At 38.9% G+C, this 19992-nt stretch overlaps 1 protein-coding gene and 1 pseudogene across 7 annotated transcripts in view; one reads left to right on the forward strand and one right to left on the reverse strand.

The window, feature by feature from the left end:
• AP2B1 (adaptor related protein complex 2 subunit beta 1) overlaps positions 1 to 19992 on the reverse strand; it is a 139498-nt gene that overhangs the window by 105383 nt on the left and 14123 nt on the right. For all 7 annotated transcript variants that reach the window (XM_032280858.1, XM_032280861.1, XM_032280855.1 and 4 more), the window contains exons 2-5: positions 18777 to 18836; positions 13434 to 13539; positions 6024 to 6159; positions 3532 to 3777 (exon numbers count right to left, since the gene is read on the reverse strand). In XM_032280858.1, the coding sequence (XP_032136749.1) occupies positions 3532 to 3777; positions 6024 to 6159; positions 13434 to 13539; positions 18777 to 18813 (525 nt within the window). In that variant the 5' untranslated portion in view covers positions 18814 to 18836. The remainder of the gene's footprint in view (positions 1 to 3531; positions 3778 to 6023; positions 6160 to 13433; positions 13540 to 18776; positions 18837 to 19992) is intronic.
• LOC116553400 lies at positions 13980 to 14556 on the forward strand (annotated as a pseudogene).

The following is a 19992-nucleotide window of genomic DNA, read 5'->3' on the forward strand; positions in this document are numbered from 1 at the left end:
TATAGTTTACTATAATATTATGATATTCTAAATTCAAAGAGACCCATTCATGTGTTGCTTGTTTCAATTTTATACAGCTAAGGGATGAGGAAAGAAAATAAGTAAAACAAGATTGGTATGTATTGATGACTACTGAATCTAGTGATGATAAATTCATTTTATGTATTATCTTCATTTATTTGTCCTAATTTTGAATGTTTGAAGATTCCCACAATAAAAAAAGATAAATACATAAATAGCATATATATGCCACTTGATCTTATGGACTAGATGAAAACTAGCTCTCTTCTATTCAATGTAAACTTTGAATAAATCGGACAAACTAAGCTTGTTCCAGAAACTTTCTATTCCTCTCAGTTTATCTGGATAAAGATCTCTAAGTGTGCTACTTGAGTGTGCATGAGAGCACGCACGTGCGCATGCACACGCACACACACACACACAAATGCCTTTACTGCTAAACCCTCCCTTAGGCCTTATCCCTGACCATGTAACTTTATAGGTTCTGCATCAAATAATTTACATTAGCATAGAGATGCTGCCTCGAACTGGAGTTCCCTGTAAGTCAGAACTCATTCTCCCTTTGAGCCATTCCACATTCTTAGCACCACTGAATATTTAGTAAGTTTCCACAGGGTACATGATATTCTGCCCACCTGGTTGAAGGTTGCAGCACACTTTTCATCTCCTCATCTGTCCTCAGGTAGAGAATTATATAGATAGTTGCTCAGAATAACAGTGACTCAAAAGCATGCCAAAAACACAAGTTGGTGCCAGCTAAACATTCTGTAAAATAGATACTACTGCTTTAGAAAATATTTTTTTATTTTTTTGAGACAGGGTCTCTCTTTGTCACTCAGGCTAGAATGCAGTGGTGCAATCACAGCTCACTATAGCCTTAAACTCCTAGGCTCAAGGGATTCTCCCACCTCAGCCTTCTGAGAAAGTGGAATTACAGGGATGCACCACCACATCCAATGAATTTTTTTTTTTTTGAGACAGAGTCTCACACTGTTGCTCTGGCTGGAGTGCAATGGCACATTCTTGGCTCACTGCAACCTCCGCCTCCCAGATTCAAGCTATTCTCCTGCCTCAGCCTCCTGAGTAGCTGGAATTACAGGTGTCTGCCCCTGCACCTGGCTGATTTTTTGTATTTTTAGTAGAGATGGCGTTTCACTATGTTGGGCAGGCTGGTCTCAAACTCCTGACCTCATGATCCGCCCGCCTTGGAGTCCCAAAGTGCTGGGATTACAGGTGTGAGCCGCCGTGCCCAACACAAAGAATCTTTTTAAGAAGCTTTTTTAGAGGCAGCGTCTCGTTTTGTTGCCCAGGCTGGTCTCAAACTCTTGGCTTCAAGTGATCCTTCTGCCTCAGCCTCCCAAAGTGCTGGGATTACAGGCAGGCATGAGTCATGACGCTTAGCCAACTAATTTTTTTAAATGTAATTTTAAAAAAAGGTGGCTAGATGTCGTGGCTCACACCTTTAATCCCAGCACTTTGGGAGGCAGTGGAAAGTAGATCACTTGAGGTCAGAAGTTTTGAGATCAGTCTGGTGATCTCAAGTAAAACCTCAGACATGGTGAAACCCCCCGCCTCTACTAAAAATACAAAAATTAGCCAGGCATGGAGGTGGGTGCCTATAATCCCAGCTACTGTACTTGGGAGGCTGAAGCAGGAGGAAAATTGCTTGAACCCAGGAGATGGAGATTGCAGTGAGCTGAGACTGTGCCACTGCACTCTGGACTGAGTGACAGAGTGACACTCTGTCTCAGGAAAAAAAAAAAAAAAAAAAAAAAAAAGGTACCATATGGTGTTACTTAGGGGAAATAAAAGGCAGGGTTGAATCTTCTAGTACTGGTGGTGATATTCTGCCAGAAGTCACGATTAAAGCATCTGCACTTCCACACCCCCACTGATCACCACCCCTATGTCTAGGTTGAAAGATTCCTAATGGTAGGTAGTACCATTAAAAACCCTAAAAAATTATGACTTGCTTCACCCTTTGGTCTTAATACTAATTTTGAAGGATAATAAACAGAAGCCAAGACAACCTGTAAAATACAATGACCCAAACGAGATGTCAGAGCGGATATGTGAACAAGTAATTTACAAGTAAGAGACTGTATCTATTTTCAGACAAATTCCAACTCTCCATTTAAAGAAGTTCACTAAGAAAACATTCAGACCAAGCACAGTAATTCACTGTGGAAGGCCAAGGTGGGAGGACTGCTTAATACCAGGAATTCATGACCAACCTGAGCAACATAGCAAGACCCCATCTCCACAAAATATAAAAAATTAGCCATATGTGGTGGCATGTGACTGCAGTCCTAGCTACTCAGGAGACTGAGGTGCAAAGAGTGCTTGAACCCATGAGTTCAAAGTTACAGTGAGCTATGATTGTACCCAGGCACTCCAGCTTGTCCACAGAGCAAGATCGTATCTGTAAAAGATAAATGAATAAGTCGATAAATAATTTTAAAAAGAAAATATTAATGGGCAAGGTGGCTCACATCTATAATCTCAGCACTTTGGGAGGCTGAGGCAGGCAGATCACGAGGTTAGCAGTTCAAGTGTGGCCTGGCCAATACGGTGAAACCTCGTCTCTACTAAAATACAAAAATTAGCTGGGTGTGGTGGCGTGCACCTGTAGTCCCAGCTACTGGGGAGGCTGAGGCAGAAGAATTGCTTGAACCTGGGAGCAGAGGTTACAGTGAGCCGAGATGGTGCCACTGCACTCCAGCCTGGGTGGCAGAGTGAAACTCCAACTCAAAAAATAAATATATTCAAAGGTTAGACACTGATTAACTTTTAGTGTTATTCACCTTTAAGTAACACCGCATTATACCAAAAAAGGAGCACTTTAAAGAAAGTGGCTATATTCTTCCATCTTCTTGCCAACAATATTTAGTGACCAATCAAATATATTCAATAGTACCCAATTCAAATGAGTTTTAGTTACTAGTGGAGCCAAACATTTGACCTCCATCATTATGTAAGCAAAGTTTAAACTGTCAATAAGGAAAATAAAAGATCCCAAAACTTTAAGGTGTTAGTTACATTCTGGCTGCTAAACATTTAGAACATAATCAAGTTGGCTAAAAATAATCTTGTCCTAGAAATTCCCCTATAGAGAAATGCATCATAATAATTAGGAAATAAAGATCATTTTGATTCAGTTTCTAGTCCCACACCACCAGAAAGTACCACGAATATCTATGTGAAGAAAATAATCTTAAATATATATAAATTTAAGGCAACCTCCTGAAGAAAATGACGAATGTACTGGTTTATGGGCAAATATGAGCATACGTACACTACAAAGATTTGCTTTAATATCCCTGCATTTTAGTACTTGGTTCTCCCCTCAACAACACCTAGGATATGAGATATACAATCTGTGAGACACACAGTCATGTTTCCCATAGCTACCCTATAACCCAATATTCCAAAGACAAGGTTCATATTAAGCATGCTTTAACAAGGGACTTATTTTAAATACTGCTCTCTATAAAAGCAGAAGCTTATTACCATTGGATTTGAATCTGCTATAAGATCCCGTAGAGAATCCAGAAATCCCTGATCTTCCACCATTTGGGCGTTGATATCATGGAGTTTTGCCACACAGACTGCTGCTGTTTTCCGAACATATGGATCCTCATCCTTCAAGCACTTGCGGAGGGGCTCACAGAGATATTCTGTAATTTTGTCTACCCGGATGCACCCCATGGTTCTGACTGCCAAGGCTCGAATCAAAGGATTAGGATCTTCACAGTCCTACAGAAAACAATCACCAACAAATTTAAGTATACATGGTGGCTAAAAGTAAACAGTTGGCATAAGCTGCAAAAGAATACTTCATCAATTTAAGCTTCCAGTTACATTCCACGTGAGCTCTAATCTCCCTTGTTATTCCTTTCCTAAGTACAAATCTTAGCTGCCCTATTTAAGAGTTTAGGTGAGGAAGTCATTTAACTGTTTTATATACAAAATGAGAAAAGGCTCAGTAGGATTCATTCCAGTGCCAGACAGAGGCTTAGGGAGTTGGTACCATCCTATAGCCATTAGTGGATCTGCCCTAAAAACATAAAAAGCTTTTGAGCTTATATTCTGGCATAGGAAAAAAGAAAAAAAAGAGGAATTGGAAAGACCGTGCCCTACTCCACACTGAGTTTCTAAGCATCAAACAGAGAGAAAAGAGAGCTAGATTTCTGGGGCCTACAACCAACAAAACAAAGCAGAGCACAGGAGCTGGTTTGGGCTTGAAATAAATACCTGGAGTTAAGCAGCAGAGAGGGCCCTCTGAGCTCCTGACTAACATACGTTCTCTTTTACTAGCAAGTACTTCCAAATATAGTACAAATAGAATATGGAGAAAAAATACTCTTTTAAAATGCCCTACCTTAAAAAATGTCTTTAAGCCCATATAAATCTATGCACAACTCTAACTTCCAAAAAATGTAAACTAAATTCTTCCCAATGACATATTCCATCCATGAACCACCAGTCATAGAGAACAAACTGCTATATTCTGACTCTGTAATGTGGCTAAACACAGGAAAAGAACAAAAAGTCCATGAGAAGGAAGAAAGCATACTGCTTATTGTGCAAAACATTTTAAATAGAAGCTAATTTTAGAAACGCTGTCTGAATTTTTTTAATGTCTGAATTTTTTTTAATGTAAGCTAAGTTCCAAATAGAGAGAAAAAAAAAAAAAAACTAGTAAAAAAAGAAAATTAATGGGAACAATCCCACTATTATTTTCTTTACATCTAAGACAGGAAAGATTTGACTGAATATTCAATAATAGTAAGAAAAATTTTTTGTCCATTTTGAAAGACATGATGATACTATGATTACGTTTAAATAAAAGAACTTATCTTGAAAAATGTAAGGACAAACTATTCAATATATGTTTAGGGTTTGCTTTAATATTATCCAGCAGGAGAGGGAGTTGGAGGTCAGAAAATACGTATGAGTATTATAAACAAGTGCAGCTGTGTGTCAGTAGCTGTTGAAACTACAAGATAATATTTAGAAATTTATTATACTAGTCCTTCTTCTTGAATACGTTTAAAATTTTCCATAAAAAAAAATTAATCAAGCTGGGAGCAGTGGCTCATGTCTGTAACCCCAGCACTTTGGGAGGTCAAGGTGGGTAGATCACCTGAGGTTAGGAGTTCGAGATCAGCCTGACCAATGTGGTGAAACTCTTTGTCTACTAAAAATACAAAAATTAGCTGGGTGTGGTGACGGCCACCTGTAATCCCAGCTACTTGGGAGGCTGACACAGGAGAATCACTTGAAACTGGAAGGCAGAGGTTGCAGTGAGCCATGACCATGCCATTGCACTCCAGCCTGGGCAACAGGGCAAGACTCCATCTCAAAAAAAAATAAAATAAAAATAACAGCCTGACAACATGGTAAAACCCCACCTCTACTAAAAATACAAAATTATCTGGGCCTGGTGGCTAGTGCCTGTAATCCCACCTACTTGGGAGACTATGGCAGGAGAACTGGTTGAACTTGGAAAGAGGTTGCAGTGAGCTAAGATTGCGTCACTGCGCTCCAGCCTGGGCAACAGAGAAAGACCCTGTCTCAAAAAAAAAATAATTAATTAATCAATCAAATGATGTAAGACCTATTAAATGAAAACAAAAGTAGCAACTCCTGCAGTCTCTACTACTGCTAACTCATAAGCATAATTTCTACAAAGATAAAATAGGTAACTTCTCCCGGTTGCTGATACTACAATGGTATGTCCAACCTTTGTCAGCCTCAGCAGCTAAAACAGTGAGGTTTCACCAGGTTTTCTTCTACCCATCTGGCAAGGATGCACCAAGCCCCACTAACAGAAAGCTCATCATATGGTTTGAATTTCCCTGGATGACACACCCTGGTTAGAATGCTTAAAACACGAACAGTCCTAGTCACTGCCAACACTTCCCTACAGTCCTTCCTTCAGAACAGAGATTACTTATTTGCAGTGCAGACTCTATTCTTGAGGCCTTGGGAAAAGTTACCTTCACAAAGCTGTTTACAGCCATGATGGCCATGTCTGGCTGACTCTTGGCGTAGTTCATCAAGTAGAGATACACAAGCTTCTTTAGCTCCAGATTGTCAGTCTGCATACAGTTCACTACGTCTGGAAAGAGAGAGCTGAGAAGAGAGGATAAAAAAGTGAGTAAGCAGGTGTTGGTGCCAAGCTGTTGGTCAGAACACGAAGAGCCTTAACTAACAGAGTGACTTGATACAAATGTCCTCACAGTAGTAACTGTCACAGAAATGAATTACTAAAAGAATTGTAGGCCAGGCATGGTGGCTCTTGTCTGTAATCCCAGCACTTTGGGAGGCTGAGGCGTAAGGATCGCTTGAGACTAGGAGTTCAAGACTAGCCTGAACAACATGTCAAGATCCCATCTCTACAAAAATGTTTTTTAAAAAGCTGGGCGCGGTGGTGCACACATGTAGTTTTAGCTTCTCAGGAGGCTGAAACAGCTGGATCGCTATAGCCCAGGAGGCCAAGACTCTAGTGAGCCTTGGTCACATCAATATACTCCAGCCTTGATGACAGAGTGAAACCTTATCCCCATCCAAAAAAAAAATAATAATAATAATTGTAGTGTTGTTCCCAACGAGGTCTCTAGTTTTTTGAGAAAGCTTTTTATTACGAAAAATTTTAATCCCAGTGCTAGGATTTCAGGCATAAGCCACTGTGCCCAGCTTCATCTATAATATTTCAATGTATATCTTAAGAATACTTTTTCTTTTTTTGAGACAGAGTCTTGCTCTGTTGCCTACGCTGGAGTGCAGTGGCACAATCTTGACTCACTGCAACCTCTGCCTCCTGGATTCAAGCAATTCTCATGCCTCAGCCTCCCAAATAGCTGAAATTACAGGTGTGGACCACCACGCTTGGCTAAGTTTTGTATTTTTAGTAGAGACGGGGTTTTGCCACGTTAGCCAGGTTAGTCCTGAACACCTGACCTCAGGTGATCTGCCCGTCTTGGCCTCCCAAAGTGCTGGGATTACTGATGTGAGCCACCATGCCCAGCCAAGTAGTATCATTTTAAAAAGAAAAAAATTACTACCTTTATCACATTAAAAAAAAAAAACACAAAAAACAGGCCAAGGCCAGTGGCTCACATCTGTAATCCAAGCACTTTGGGAGGCCATAGTGGGAGAACTGCTTGAGCCTAGAAGTTTGAGACCAGCCTGGGCAACATAGTGAGACCTCATCTCTATAAATAATTTTAAAAATCAGCCAAGACACGGTGGTGTGCGCCTGTGGTCCCAGCTACTCAGGAAGCTCAGGTGGGAGCATCACTTGAGGCTAAGATGCCGAGGTTGCAGTGAGTTGTGATAATGCCACTGCACTCCAGTCTGAGGAACAGAGCAAGGTCCCATCTCAAAAAAAAAGAAAAGAAATAACAATAATTAAAAAAAAAACAAAACAAAAAAACATTTATTTTATGTACAAAAAGGTAACATGGTTTCTCTCATTGGGTGGGTGTCTTAGATAATCCATTCATGGAAGATCACTTAGTCCAACTTAATGAAATCTATATCCTTCACATACTGATGGAAATACTGGTGGCATATATCGAGGTTGAATATCCATATAAGACTGTATCCAGTTTCAGCAGACACGACAAGAGCAAGAACCCTGGCTGACTTTTCACGGGTGGCTCCAGTAGAGCTGCTGGTGAATCATCTTGCTTTCAGGAGTGCAACAGGGCAAAAGAAACAATAATTCTTCACATCAATCTACAGTTTCAAAGCACTACAGATACACTTTTTTTTTTTTTTTTTGAGACAAAGTCTCACTCTGTCACCCAGGCTGGAGTGCAGTAATGCGATCTCGGCTCACGGCAACCTCCACCTCCCTGGGTTCAAGAAATTCTCCTGCCTCAGCCCTGAAGTAGCTGGGATTACAGCCGCACCATCACATGCGGCTAATTTTTGTATTATGGGGTTTCATCGTGTTGGCCAGGATGGTCTCAAACTCCTGGCCTTAGGTGATCCGCCCACCTTGGCTTCCCAAAGTGCTGGGATTACAAATGTAAGCCACCATACCCGGCCTACAGTTACACTTTTTAATATTCATATTCTTCCATTCTTGACTAGTGGGAACTTAGCTCCTGAATCCTTGTGATATGGTCTGGTATTTTCCATATTTTCCTTTATGACAAGATGTTCCATCCAGGCTCATTTTGTACACTTCTAATCCCAGCCCTAGAATCAGTCATTCTCCAGAATGTCCTGATTCCCTTCTAGTGAAATTATTTTTTTAAGATTACTATTCAGACAAATGAAAATTTGAGAGTAATCAAATATAAAAGCAGTTTATACCTTTCTTAGTTCTAGTAATTTCATGATCTACCATCTTCCTATAGGCCACAGGAAATAAATTTAAAGGGGCACCAACCATTAGCTTGGAAGGGTTGAGCTTGTCAGATTCTAAAGTGTAAGCTGTATTTTAAAAATACAGAATAACTATAACTTTATGGGAAGTTAGCAATTAATCTTCCCCACAATGCTTTATCAAAGTACCTTATAAATTTTTAATACTGTCAAACATCTTGCTACTAGCATAGAAGAAACAAAAAAGAAATGTTGGTATATTTCCACAAGAAAAGGGGAGAAAAAGGGAATGAAATAGCTGGTCACATGGTATACGTCCTATATACAATAAATGGTACAGAAGAAGAAATTAATTCACAAAAAGGAAGCTGGACTGAAGTCAAGGACTCCACCATATCTCCAGTGAACCAGTAACTTTTGTCCTAAAAGGCAAACTATTTGTGTAACTTGTATGCATGGTACCTACTGTTGTTTCATGCACATGTAGATATTTAGTAAATACTAAGAAACTCTCCAAAAATGTGTTTTCTATTTCCTAGACTAGCTCACGCACAAAACAACCATAACCAGTAAATAAATGTGAAACATTAACCAATAATAAATTTAAGATCCTAAACAGTTTAATTCTAACAATCTACACAAGGTCAAGAAGACTTAATAGCCAAAGATCAAGCAAGAAGTAAAAAGTGTTAAGTGCCAACCTATAAACTAGAAACCTGAACTTTCCAATATGGTAGCCACTAGTCACATATAGCTGCTAGACACAATGTGGCAAGTATGAACTGAGATGTGATGCAAATGTAAAACACACACTGGTTTTGAAGACAGTATGAATATTTTTCATAATGTAAAATATCTTATTAATAATTTTTATGTTGATTACACGCTGACAGGATATTTTAGATATATCAGGTCAAATAAAATATGTTACTAAAATTAATTCATCTGTTTCTTTTCACTTTTTCAAAATGGCTACTAGAAAATTTAAAATTACATGTGGTTCACACTGTATTTCTACTGGACAGTGCTGGACTTGAGGCTACTTGCAGGGAAGGCTGAAATATGACAACGTACAAATAGCTAATCTCCATTCTATTTCTTTGCACTGTTTTTCTAGGCACAGCTCATATTTCATCTCCAAGAAAGGTTCTTCAACTATCCCTGTTAACCTGGATCTCTCTTTAGTAGAAGTCATATTGCTTTTAAAATATACACTTTAGGGCCTAATTATGTATAACTATATTTTATTTTTCCCTAATTTTTCAAGTTTTGGGTCTCATCAACTAGACAGTTAAATGTTATGAAGGCAAACAGACATCCACTAGCCTTTTGTTTGAACAATGATAAGTGGTATAATGCTAGGTACGTAATAAATTGTCAGCAATAGCAAGCATACAGGAAAAAAAATCAAGAGTTTTAACTTTTTTGTAGGATACAGACAGAAATAAGCTTGGCAAAACCACAACAGCCCCTGTAAAGGGGTATGACAATTTTTACCAATTTGTTTGTACTAATGCTTTCAATCCAGATTTATTATCTGGCAAAAACAGCCCTTCAGTGACTAGAAAGATCACCGATAGGCAACTACTGCCTCTGTGCTAAATCCAGCCCAATGCTGAAGTTTGTACAATCCATGAGCTAAAAGTGGTTTTTACAGATGAACTAAATGTTCATCTATAAGAATCTTGGCCAGGCATGGTGGCTCATGCCAGTAATCCTAACACTTTGGGAGACCAAGGCAGACAGTCAGCAGGTGTGATGGCAGGCTATATAGTACCAGCTACTCAGTAGGCTGAGGCATGAGAATCCCTTGAACCCAGGAGGCAGAGGTTGCAGTGAGCCGAGATTGCGCCCCTGCACTCCAGCCTGGGCAATGGAGAGAAACTCCATCTCAAAACAATAAATAAATAAAACAAATCTGATGATGAAAAATGCTATGAATCCTAATTAAGCAAAATGTTATAATCCCCCAAAAGAATCCCATTCTTATTAATAGTAGACCTGTGGTACAAAACATTATACTTAACTATTACTATATTTTGAATTTCATCAATAAAAAATTTATGGAAATTGGTCTTCTCTCTTATTATGTAAGTAGCTACCTAATAAACTCAATTTTGCCCCTTTGCCTCCTAAGCAAAGAGTACTTACTATGCCAGCCTGATGTACTTACTATTTTGTCCTTTATAAAAACGTTTGCCAACCCCTTAGATAGTCACAGAACAGCAATTTAAAAACCAAATGTGTTTTATATGCTAAACAAACAAAACAAAAATAACAGAAATTCCTTTCAGAACAGCAGCACCTAGAACATAGGAAGAGAGAGTCATTTCCCATGCCACCACTTCTATATGCACTTCCTGTCTGGTTAGGGAAGCAACCCTCACCTTTTTGGTCTCAGGATCCCTTTATACTCTTAAAAATTACTGAGATCCCAGAGAGCTTTTGTTCATGCAGGTTATACACCTACTGATATTTTATCAGGTCAGGAATTAAAACTGAGAAATTTTTAAAAAATTAATCCATTTAAAAAGGAAGAAACCCATTTCATAATATTTTAAAATTTTTTAAATTAATAACATTTTTTTTTTTTTGCAACTCTCTTTAATATCTAGTTTAAACAAAAACAGCTGGACAATCATTTGTTCCTGCATTCAACCTTTTGTAAAACGTTGCTTTGAAACGTAAATAGAAAATCCAGCTTCATACATGTATGTAACTTGGAAAAGGAAATAATATTTTAATAGTTTTTCATATAACTAGATATTCCTTATTTTCTTTCTCCTTTTTTTTTTTGGTTATAACTAAGTATTCTTGATGCTACACAAAACTAGACAGGCCAGGCACAGTGGCTAACACCTGTAATCCCAGAACTTTTGGAAGGCCAAGGCAAGTGGATCATTTGAAGTCAGAAGTTCAAGACCAGCCTGACTAACATGGTGAAACCCTGTCCCTACTAAAAATACAAAAATATTAGCCAGGTGGTAGTGGCACACACCTGTAATCCCAGCTACTTGGCAGGCTGAGGCAGGAGAATCGTTTGAGCTTAGGAGGCAGAGGTTGCAGTGAGCCAAGTTTGCGCCACTGTACTCCAGCCTGGGTGACAGAGCGAGACCTGTCTCAAATCAATCGATCAATCAATCAAGAAAAATAGTGGTTTTCCTCTTTCTGAGTCTAAAAAATGCAGTTTCTTAAAAGTTAGTTGCAATGTAGAATCTGAAACCTTATCAATAAACTTTTTGTACTTGGTTGTACTAAAATCCACACATTTACACTGCTTTTTTTTTTTTGAGACAGAGTCTTACTCTGTTGCACAGGTTGGAGTGCAGTGGTGCAAACCCAGCTCACTACAACCTCTGCCTCCTGGGTTCAAGCGATTCTACTGCCTCAGCCTCCAGAGTAGCCAAGATTACAGGCATGTGCCACCGCGCCCAGCTATTTTTTTTTTTTTTTTGTATCTTTTTTAGTGGACACAGAGTTTTACCATGTCTGCCAGTCTGGTCTCGGACTCCTGACCTCAGGTGATCTGCCTGCCTCGGCCTCCCAAAGTACTGAGATTACAAGCATAGGCTACTGCGCCTGGCCTACATGGTATTTTGAATAGATCTTTTATCCATGCATTATTTTGTGATATACATATGCTCTGGTCATTTGGAAAAATATTGATTCACTGAGCTGTGCTGACACATTTCATTATAAAACAGCAAACAATTGCAATAATTAACTTCACCCTAATCTCCTCAGAAAAGTCTTTAAGCATTAGGAAGCTGTCAAGCCTTTGATGGGAGACAGTTTTCCGAAATTCTAATTTCTACTTTAAAACCTGAACTGTATCTACTGTCAATGTTTTTCCCTTAAAGTGACAGGTTCACTTTGTTCATTTTTGATAAAATATCTCCCAAATACCAAAGTCTAATTAAATACAGTTTGTCAATCATTCTTTCACATAAAAATGGTGTTTGCAATTCAAACAACTGCACAAGGGCTTTTTCTCATGTAGACCATCACACTGCTATGCAGCAGAAGAGCTTTATGGGTAATTCCTATTGCATTATACAGAATATTTAAAAGTTTCAAGTTTTATAAATAAAACAAATTTTTACTGCTCATGGAGGATTAAGTGAAACTGCTCTTTTTCAGCATATGATGGTGAGGAATACAATGACTACCATTATGGTTGGCACCACTGCCTTGATTCACGCTGTGGTACCAGCAGTTTTACCCACTACTGCTTTGCACCATCAGTGTAAACATCAAAATAGTGAAAAGGGCAAGTAACATCTAAGTATTATTATGAAAACAACTTTGATCTCACGGACCCCCTGAAAGGGTCTTAGGATAATCCTCAGGGGCCTGCATACAATCCTTACTTATTTCCAAATGGTCTTAATTACAGAAAAAATAAGGCTAAATGGTCTTTGTTAATATTGATTTTCATCTTGAATTCAGCAGCTGAATGTAGAGTCGTAAAGTTGAGGGCAATGGTTTGAGCCAAATAAAGAAATGTGAACTTATGCCTCTCAGTATACTTTTATCTTCTTTTTTTTTCTTAATAAAATAAATAAAATATTAAATTACAAAAAAAATTTTTTACTTTTTTTTTTGAGACGGGGTTTCACCATGTTGGCCAGGCAGATCTCGAACTCCTGACCTCAAGTGATCCACCCGCCTCAGCCTCCCAAAGTGCCAGGATTACAGGCGTGAGCCACCGTGCCTGGCCTTATTTTTATCATCTTCTAAACAACCTCAGCCAAAAGATTTGTAACTTTGCCAGCTCTCAGGAGGTGTTATGATAGATTTGAGTGCAAAAAAATCAAACTCATTTCACTGTTCTAAAACACACACACACACACACACACACACACACACACACACCCCCTAAAACAAAAAACACCACTTAAGTAGAGCGTCAATACAAAAGCAACTGCACTTCCTGATGATCTTTTTCGTGGGACAAACCCATTCTTAGAGGTTCTCCGATTATAATAGTTTTAAAGGAAAAGCAGTAAAGGCCATAAGATGGGTTATGGATCTCTAAAGTGACCAGTGGCAAGGGTGATTACACTTACCTAACATCCTTCCCCACAGTCATAGCAGCAATCACTTTCTTCACAGCCTCCTTTCTCTTTTCTTTCTTTTCATTGTTGAGTTCAGCTTTTAGTTCAAATATTTCTCCTGTAAGAGATGAGAACAAACTGGTGAAGTCCCAGGACCACAGATCTAGCCAAAATACTGCACTATGTAATAACTAATACCAGGATAGCAGCGCAGCAACTGAAATAAGGTTATTTTAAAATTACAGAATATGTAAAATTCAAAGCCCTAGATTATTACTTGACTCACTGATAAAGAAACTACCATAAGTTTTAAAAATCTTTTAAATTATGGCCAGAGAGAAAGATGCAATCCAGATCCTTAAGAACCACAGGAGTGTGAAAAAAGCAAATCTCATTATATCTAGCTACAGTGGAGAGAGAACATTATCTGAAGGATGATCTTCCATCAGAATGTTAAAAGTCTGGAGAAGAACATAAATGTAGGTAAGGAGCAGGCACGTATTATCCCATTTATCCATGCTCAGCTTTACAGATTAAGAAATGAGGCTTAAAGTTCACACAGTAACCGGCAGCCGGCTTCATTGGGAACTATGGCTAAACATCATCCTGATTTGATCTTTTGCCGCAAGCAGGTTGATGTTGCCATCGGAAGACTATGTGAAAAATGTGATGGCAAGTGTGTGTGATTTGTGACTCCTATGTGCGTCCCTGCGCTCTGGTGCACATATGTGATGAGTGTAACTATGGATCTTACCAGGGGCGCTGTGTGATCTGTGGAGGCCCTGGGGTCTCTGATGCCTATTATTGTAAGGAGTGTACCATCCAGGAGAAGGATAGAGATGGCTGCCCAAAGATTGTTAATTTGGGGAGCTCTAAGACAGATCTCTTCTATGAACGCAAAAAGTATGGCTTCAAGAAGAGGTGATTGGTCGGTGGCCCCTTCCTTTCCCCTACATCGAGCTGCTGCAGCTACCAGAAAAGATGCCTACTACTACCAGCAGAAAGGGAGCAGAGCCCAGAGCATCACCAGCAGTGCCTGCTAGGGTACTGGCAGCTTGCCACTCTCCTCTCACCCAGACATGTGGTATGGATGGAAAAGGATTCTTCACAGAGCACTCTGTCACACTGTATCAGAGAAAAATTGATACATTAGTTAGTAGTGTTTCTTGAATTTGAGAAGCAAAGATCTTCTCTCCATATTGATATGTTCTTCCACAACCAAGATCTTCTAAAAAGAAATAATATTTTAGTCTTCTGCTTGAGGAGTTGACTGTGAAGCTATGCCCAGTGAAAAACATGTTCCTGCAGCAGCTCTGGTGGCAACCGTCTTTAAGGAACCTTTGGTGTGTGGTGGGAAGCTATCAGAACAAGAAATGTAGGCATTTACACTTTAAACACTTGTGCTGGTGTTATGTTATTTCCTTTTTAGAAAGCTGGTGTTATTTCCTTCTTAGAAATTGGAAACCTTTTCTGTTGCTATTATATTAATAAAGTTGGTGTTTATTTTCTGGTAAAAAAAAAAAAAAAAAAAAAAAAGTTCACACAGTGAGTGACGAAGTTGAGCTTAGCACTATGTCGCCTGACCCTTGAATTCAAAGGTCCTCAACCCTGGCCACACATTAATATTACCTGAGAAATACAAAGTACGGCTGCACTCTAGACCAAATAAATCAGCATGTCAAGGAAAACTCATAATCTTTAAGAGCTCCCCTAAGTGACTATAATGCACAGCCAATGTTAAGAATCACTATTTTAATCAGTACTTTAATAAATTAATGGGCTTTAAGGCCCTTCCTATTCAATCAATCTAACAAAAATAATATTGAAACCAAGAATGGTACACAAGGGAGACATTTCTAAAGGTACAATCTTGAATGACTGCTTAGGCTCCGCACTGTAAAATGCCAGGGACTGTAATCACTATTTTGAGGCCTGGTCTCCAGACTCACCTATCTTCAAAATGCTGGAACCAAAATAAAAAAGAAAGTAACAACCCTAACGTTGTTTAAAAGGAAAGGAAAAAAATCACTAAGCCCGTGAAAAAGAGGTTGACTACTCCCACCTCAACTTTCCATCTATACCCTCCAGCTCATCTACCATATTGCTTCAAAGACTATCCTCTACCTTCAAGACTGCTCCTATTGTTCCTTTCAACCAGATCTCATTCAGCAGTGTAGAAACAGTGGGGGCAGACACTACATGATTTGCCTGAAATCACTATGTGGAAAGGAAGAAATTAATAAGAAACAGGGCCGGGCGCGGTGGCTCACGTCTGTAATCCCAGCACTCTGGGAGGCCAAGGCGGGTGGATCACGAGGTCAAGAGATCAAGACCATCCTGGTCAACATGGTAAAACCCTGTCTCTACTAAAAATACAAAAAATCAGCTGGGCATGGTGGCGCGTGCCTGTAATCCCAGCTACTCAGAAGGCTGAGGCAGGAGAATTGCCTGAACCCAGGAGGCGGAGGTTGCGATGAGCCGAGATCGCGCCATTGCACTCCAGCCTGGGTAACAAGAGCGAAACTCCGTCTCAGGAAAAAAAAAAAAAAAAAAGAAACAGAAGTTCTCATTTCAATACCCATGGACGATAAGGTAAAAATTACTCCAAAATTGCTATTTAATCAACAGCTACAAAAGTGGCACATCCAGAAGAGCTGAGCCCTTTAAAGAGTCGTTCTTCACCTTCATAGGACCCTTTATCATGTCCCATGCTGCCAAATCCAGCTCTTAGAGTTCCTCTCATTCACTTCCGGGAAGAGTAAAGGACAAACAGCTGGGTTTCAGAAAGTCCGAATTGTGAATAGCAGCAGGTATTATAGAATCAAAGCAGGATGTAACAGAAATTATTCCAATTCCAACAGCACAAATTTAAAGAATATATTTCAGTGGCAATTCTGGTGAGTGTTGCAGGAAGCACAGGGAACACAGTCTACCAATTTTTTATGTATGATATTTATCAGCAGTGATTCAATCTGGAGTCTCAAACTTTTACAAATGCCTGAATTATAAAAAGGTCACCAGGACCCTTTTGAGGGTTGGAAGAGTTAGAAGAGCTTTAAAATTTTAACTATTTAATTTTAATTATATCCCTTCATATCATTATGTTGTTCATCCAAGCACACAAAATGTTAACAGAAGAAAGAAGAAATAAACCTATTTCCAAAAGAAAATCAGAAAAAGCTGGGAATGAATGGCAAGTGGCTAATGGCTTTTATGAGATGTAGGTAATAAAAATGAGAAAAAAGTTGCGTAGGACCAAAGAGGGGTACTCAAACAGGCAAAGTCATATATTCTACAACTTCGTTAAATTCCTATCTTTTTTCCCCTCTTTCTCCCCTCAATCAAACCTACCAAGCGCTGTTAGCAGCTAGCAGTGGTTTTCAATCATGGCTACAAACTAAAATAATCTGGGGAGTTTTCTTTTTAATTTTTTTTCCTTTTGAAACAGGGTCTCTCTCTGTTGCCCAGGCTGGAGTGCAGTGGCATAAGCACAGCTCACTGCAGCCTTGACCTCCTGGGCTCAAGTAATCCTCCCACTTCAGCCTCCGAAATAGCTGGGACTACAGGTATGCACCACCATACTGGGTTTTTTAATTTTTTTCCTTTTAGTGGGAAATGGTATTTAGAAACCAAGATCTAGGTACTAGGCATCCTTTGCACTTACTCTGATTTAGAGGAAATTAGGATATTTCATCAGAAATTTCATCAATGTTAAGGTATTAAGAAAATATGACTTGTGCATAGCAGACACACAATAAATATTTGCTGAATAAATGAATGGAATACAGAAATGAATGTAAAAGGACTCTACAGAGTGTTCTTCAAGACCAAACTCAACTAAACCTGGAGACAATCAGACCAGTAACCATTTCAAGAGAAACAAGATAGGGAAACTCTGGGACAGAGAAGATGTCATATTTCAGCCATTGGAGAAGAACAGAAAAGGTACATTTGAGAAGAAAGCCAAATTGTTAGCAACAAGAGAAAAAGAAGAATGGTAGTTGGTGACATATCCAGAATACTTTGGTAAATATAAGGATTGCTGAATACAAAAGTACAGAATTCTGATCCTAAGCAACAAATAAAGCAAGCTAAACTACAGGCACAATAAGCTGAGATGGGCTAAAATGGTCTGTTTTGATGAGAAGACCCTCCACACTTCTGGAAATGATCTATTTTATTTAGGAACGATTTTATAAAAGATGAAAGGTTGGACGTTCTCAAGAAGGATCCTTTGTTCCTAGGCCCAAACTCATACATATAAACAAGCAGTATATTACTGATAACAAAGATGATGAGGCTAGTAAGTTCAAAGCCCCTCAAGTAATGCAGTCTATGACCTAAAAAATCACTGATGGCTCTAGAGGTTTGCCCGTTTTAAATATACATCTAGATGAGGAACAGAGTAGATGTATATGGAGGGATATGAAAATAATACGTTTCAGTGCAGTGGCTCACGCCTGTAATCCCAGCACTTTGGAAGGCCGAGTTGGATGGCTCACCTGAGTGATCAGGAGTTCGAGACTGCCTGACCAATCTTTATGCATTGCCTGTTATCAAAACATCAGAGATGGTGAAACCCTGTATCTATTAAAAAACAGAAAAATTAGCCAAGCATGGTAGTGGGCACCTGTAAACCCAGCTACTCCAGAGGCTGAGGCAGGAGAATCGTTTAAACCCAAGAGGCAGAGGTTGCAGTGAGATAGCACCACTGCACTCCAGCCTGGGTGACACAGCAACACTCGGTCTCAAAACAAAAACAAAAACAAAAAAAGAAAATAACACATTTGTATGCATTGTTTTGCAAGAGTACTTTTTCATTAAAGATAAAAATTTTTTAATTATATGTATTATTATATGCACTTATACACATAGAAAAAGACTTGAGGATATACACTGAGTTCCCTTGGTAATAGGAACAGGAAGGGAGAACTTTCATTTTTATTTTTTATATACATATCTGTATTGCTTTAATTGTATTCTTTGTTATAAAATGTTTATTTCCAAGTAAAAGTTATTTAACAAAAGAGAAAACGTGTGCTGCTTCTTTTGTCCTCCTCAGACTTAACCAATCTTCAATGGATCAATATTGATTTCAAACAGCAGACTCTCTTTCACTTCAAGCCAAAATAATGTACATCATACAACCTTCAAGTCAAAATAATGTACATCACAGCCCTAACTTTTAAAATCTATTCTTGAATACATTTATCTGCAGAAGTAGTAGATGTCCAATGAGATTGTCTACTACTACATGTATGTCTGAAAGAAGAGGTCAGGAACATTCTGCTTGGGACAATCTTACACTACAACTTTTCAAAAATTTCAAAGATTTCATTAGATTCTCATACTTACCTTTTTTATTGGTTGTGAAATACTTGGAGTCAGTCATGACTTTGGATCTTTAATGTGCACCTATATAGCAAGAGAAAAGAATTCCATTACTCAGGTTATAGACAGCCAACAAGGTATCCAATTAATTTTAAGAACATACAATTAATTTTAAAAACACTTTTAAGAATTTCTAAAAATGTGGCCGGGCACGGTGGCTCACGCCTGTAATCCCAGCACTTTGGGAGGCTGAGGTGGGCGGATCACCTGAGGTTGGGAGTTCAAGACCAGCCTGACTAACATGGAGAAACCCTGTCTCTACTAAAAAAGAAAAGAATTTCTAAAAATGTATCTTCTTCCTTTACCACCACCATTGATGATTCAAGGAACACAGAGAAAATCAAGACTGTGACCAGGTGCAGTGGCTCATGCCTGTAATCCCAGCACTTTGGGAGGCCAAGGTGTATGGATCACAAGGTCAGGAGTTTGAGACCAGCCTGGCCAACATGGTGAAACCCGGTCTCTACTAAAAATACAAAAATTAGCTGCGCGTGATGGTGGATGGCTGTAATCCCAACTACTTGCGATGCTGAGGCAGGAGAATTGCTTGAACCGGGAGGTAGAGGTTGCAGTGAGCCGAGATCGCACCACTTCGCTCCAGCCTGGGTGACAGAGCTGTAATTCCTCAAGTCGATAATCTAAATCTAAAGGCCAAGTGTAATTGAGTAATAATATGAACCTATTATGGCTTTGTAATTTTACCAACAGTAGCTCCTCAAAGCTTTCGAAAGCTAAAGCTGGACCTTTTAAAAACCTATCTTCAATTACTTTCCATTCAGGAATATCTGGTAACTTCTTGCCTCAAGCTGGAATCACCTGAGGTTGGGAGTTCAAGAATAAGTTCAGCTCAAGCTGGAATCACTTCAAAGCATGTATTCTGAAGCAGTGTAAGGTTAAAAGAAAAAATAATGTTGCCAATCTACTCAAATACATGCAACTTTCAACAAAAAGAATCTCTTTCAGAAAAAAATTTGAATTAGTAGGACAATATTCTTTCACAACAAACATCTAGAGAGGCAAACCATGACTTACGTACGGAATTTTAAAAAATTTTTAGTTGTGTGGATATGTAGTAGGCGCATATAATTTATGGTGTGCATGAGATACTCTGATAACAGACAATGCACAATAATTACATTAGGGTAAATGGGGTATCCATCACCTCAAGCATTTATCCTTT

Source organism: Sapajus apella, unplaced genomic scaffold (genome assembly GCF_009761245.1).
Source record: "Sapajus apella isolate SASKATOON/1434 unplaced genomic scaffold, GSC_monkey_1.0 scaffold12, whole genome shotgun sequence".
NCBI lineage: Eukaryota > Metazoa > Chordata > Mammalia > Primates > Cebidae > Sapajus > Sapajus apella.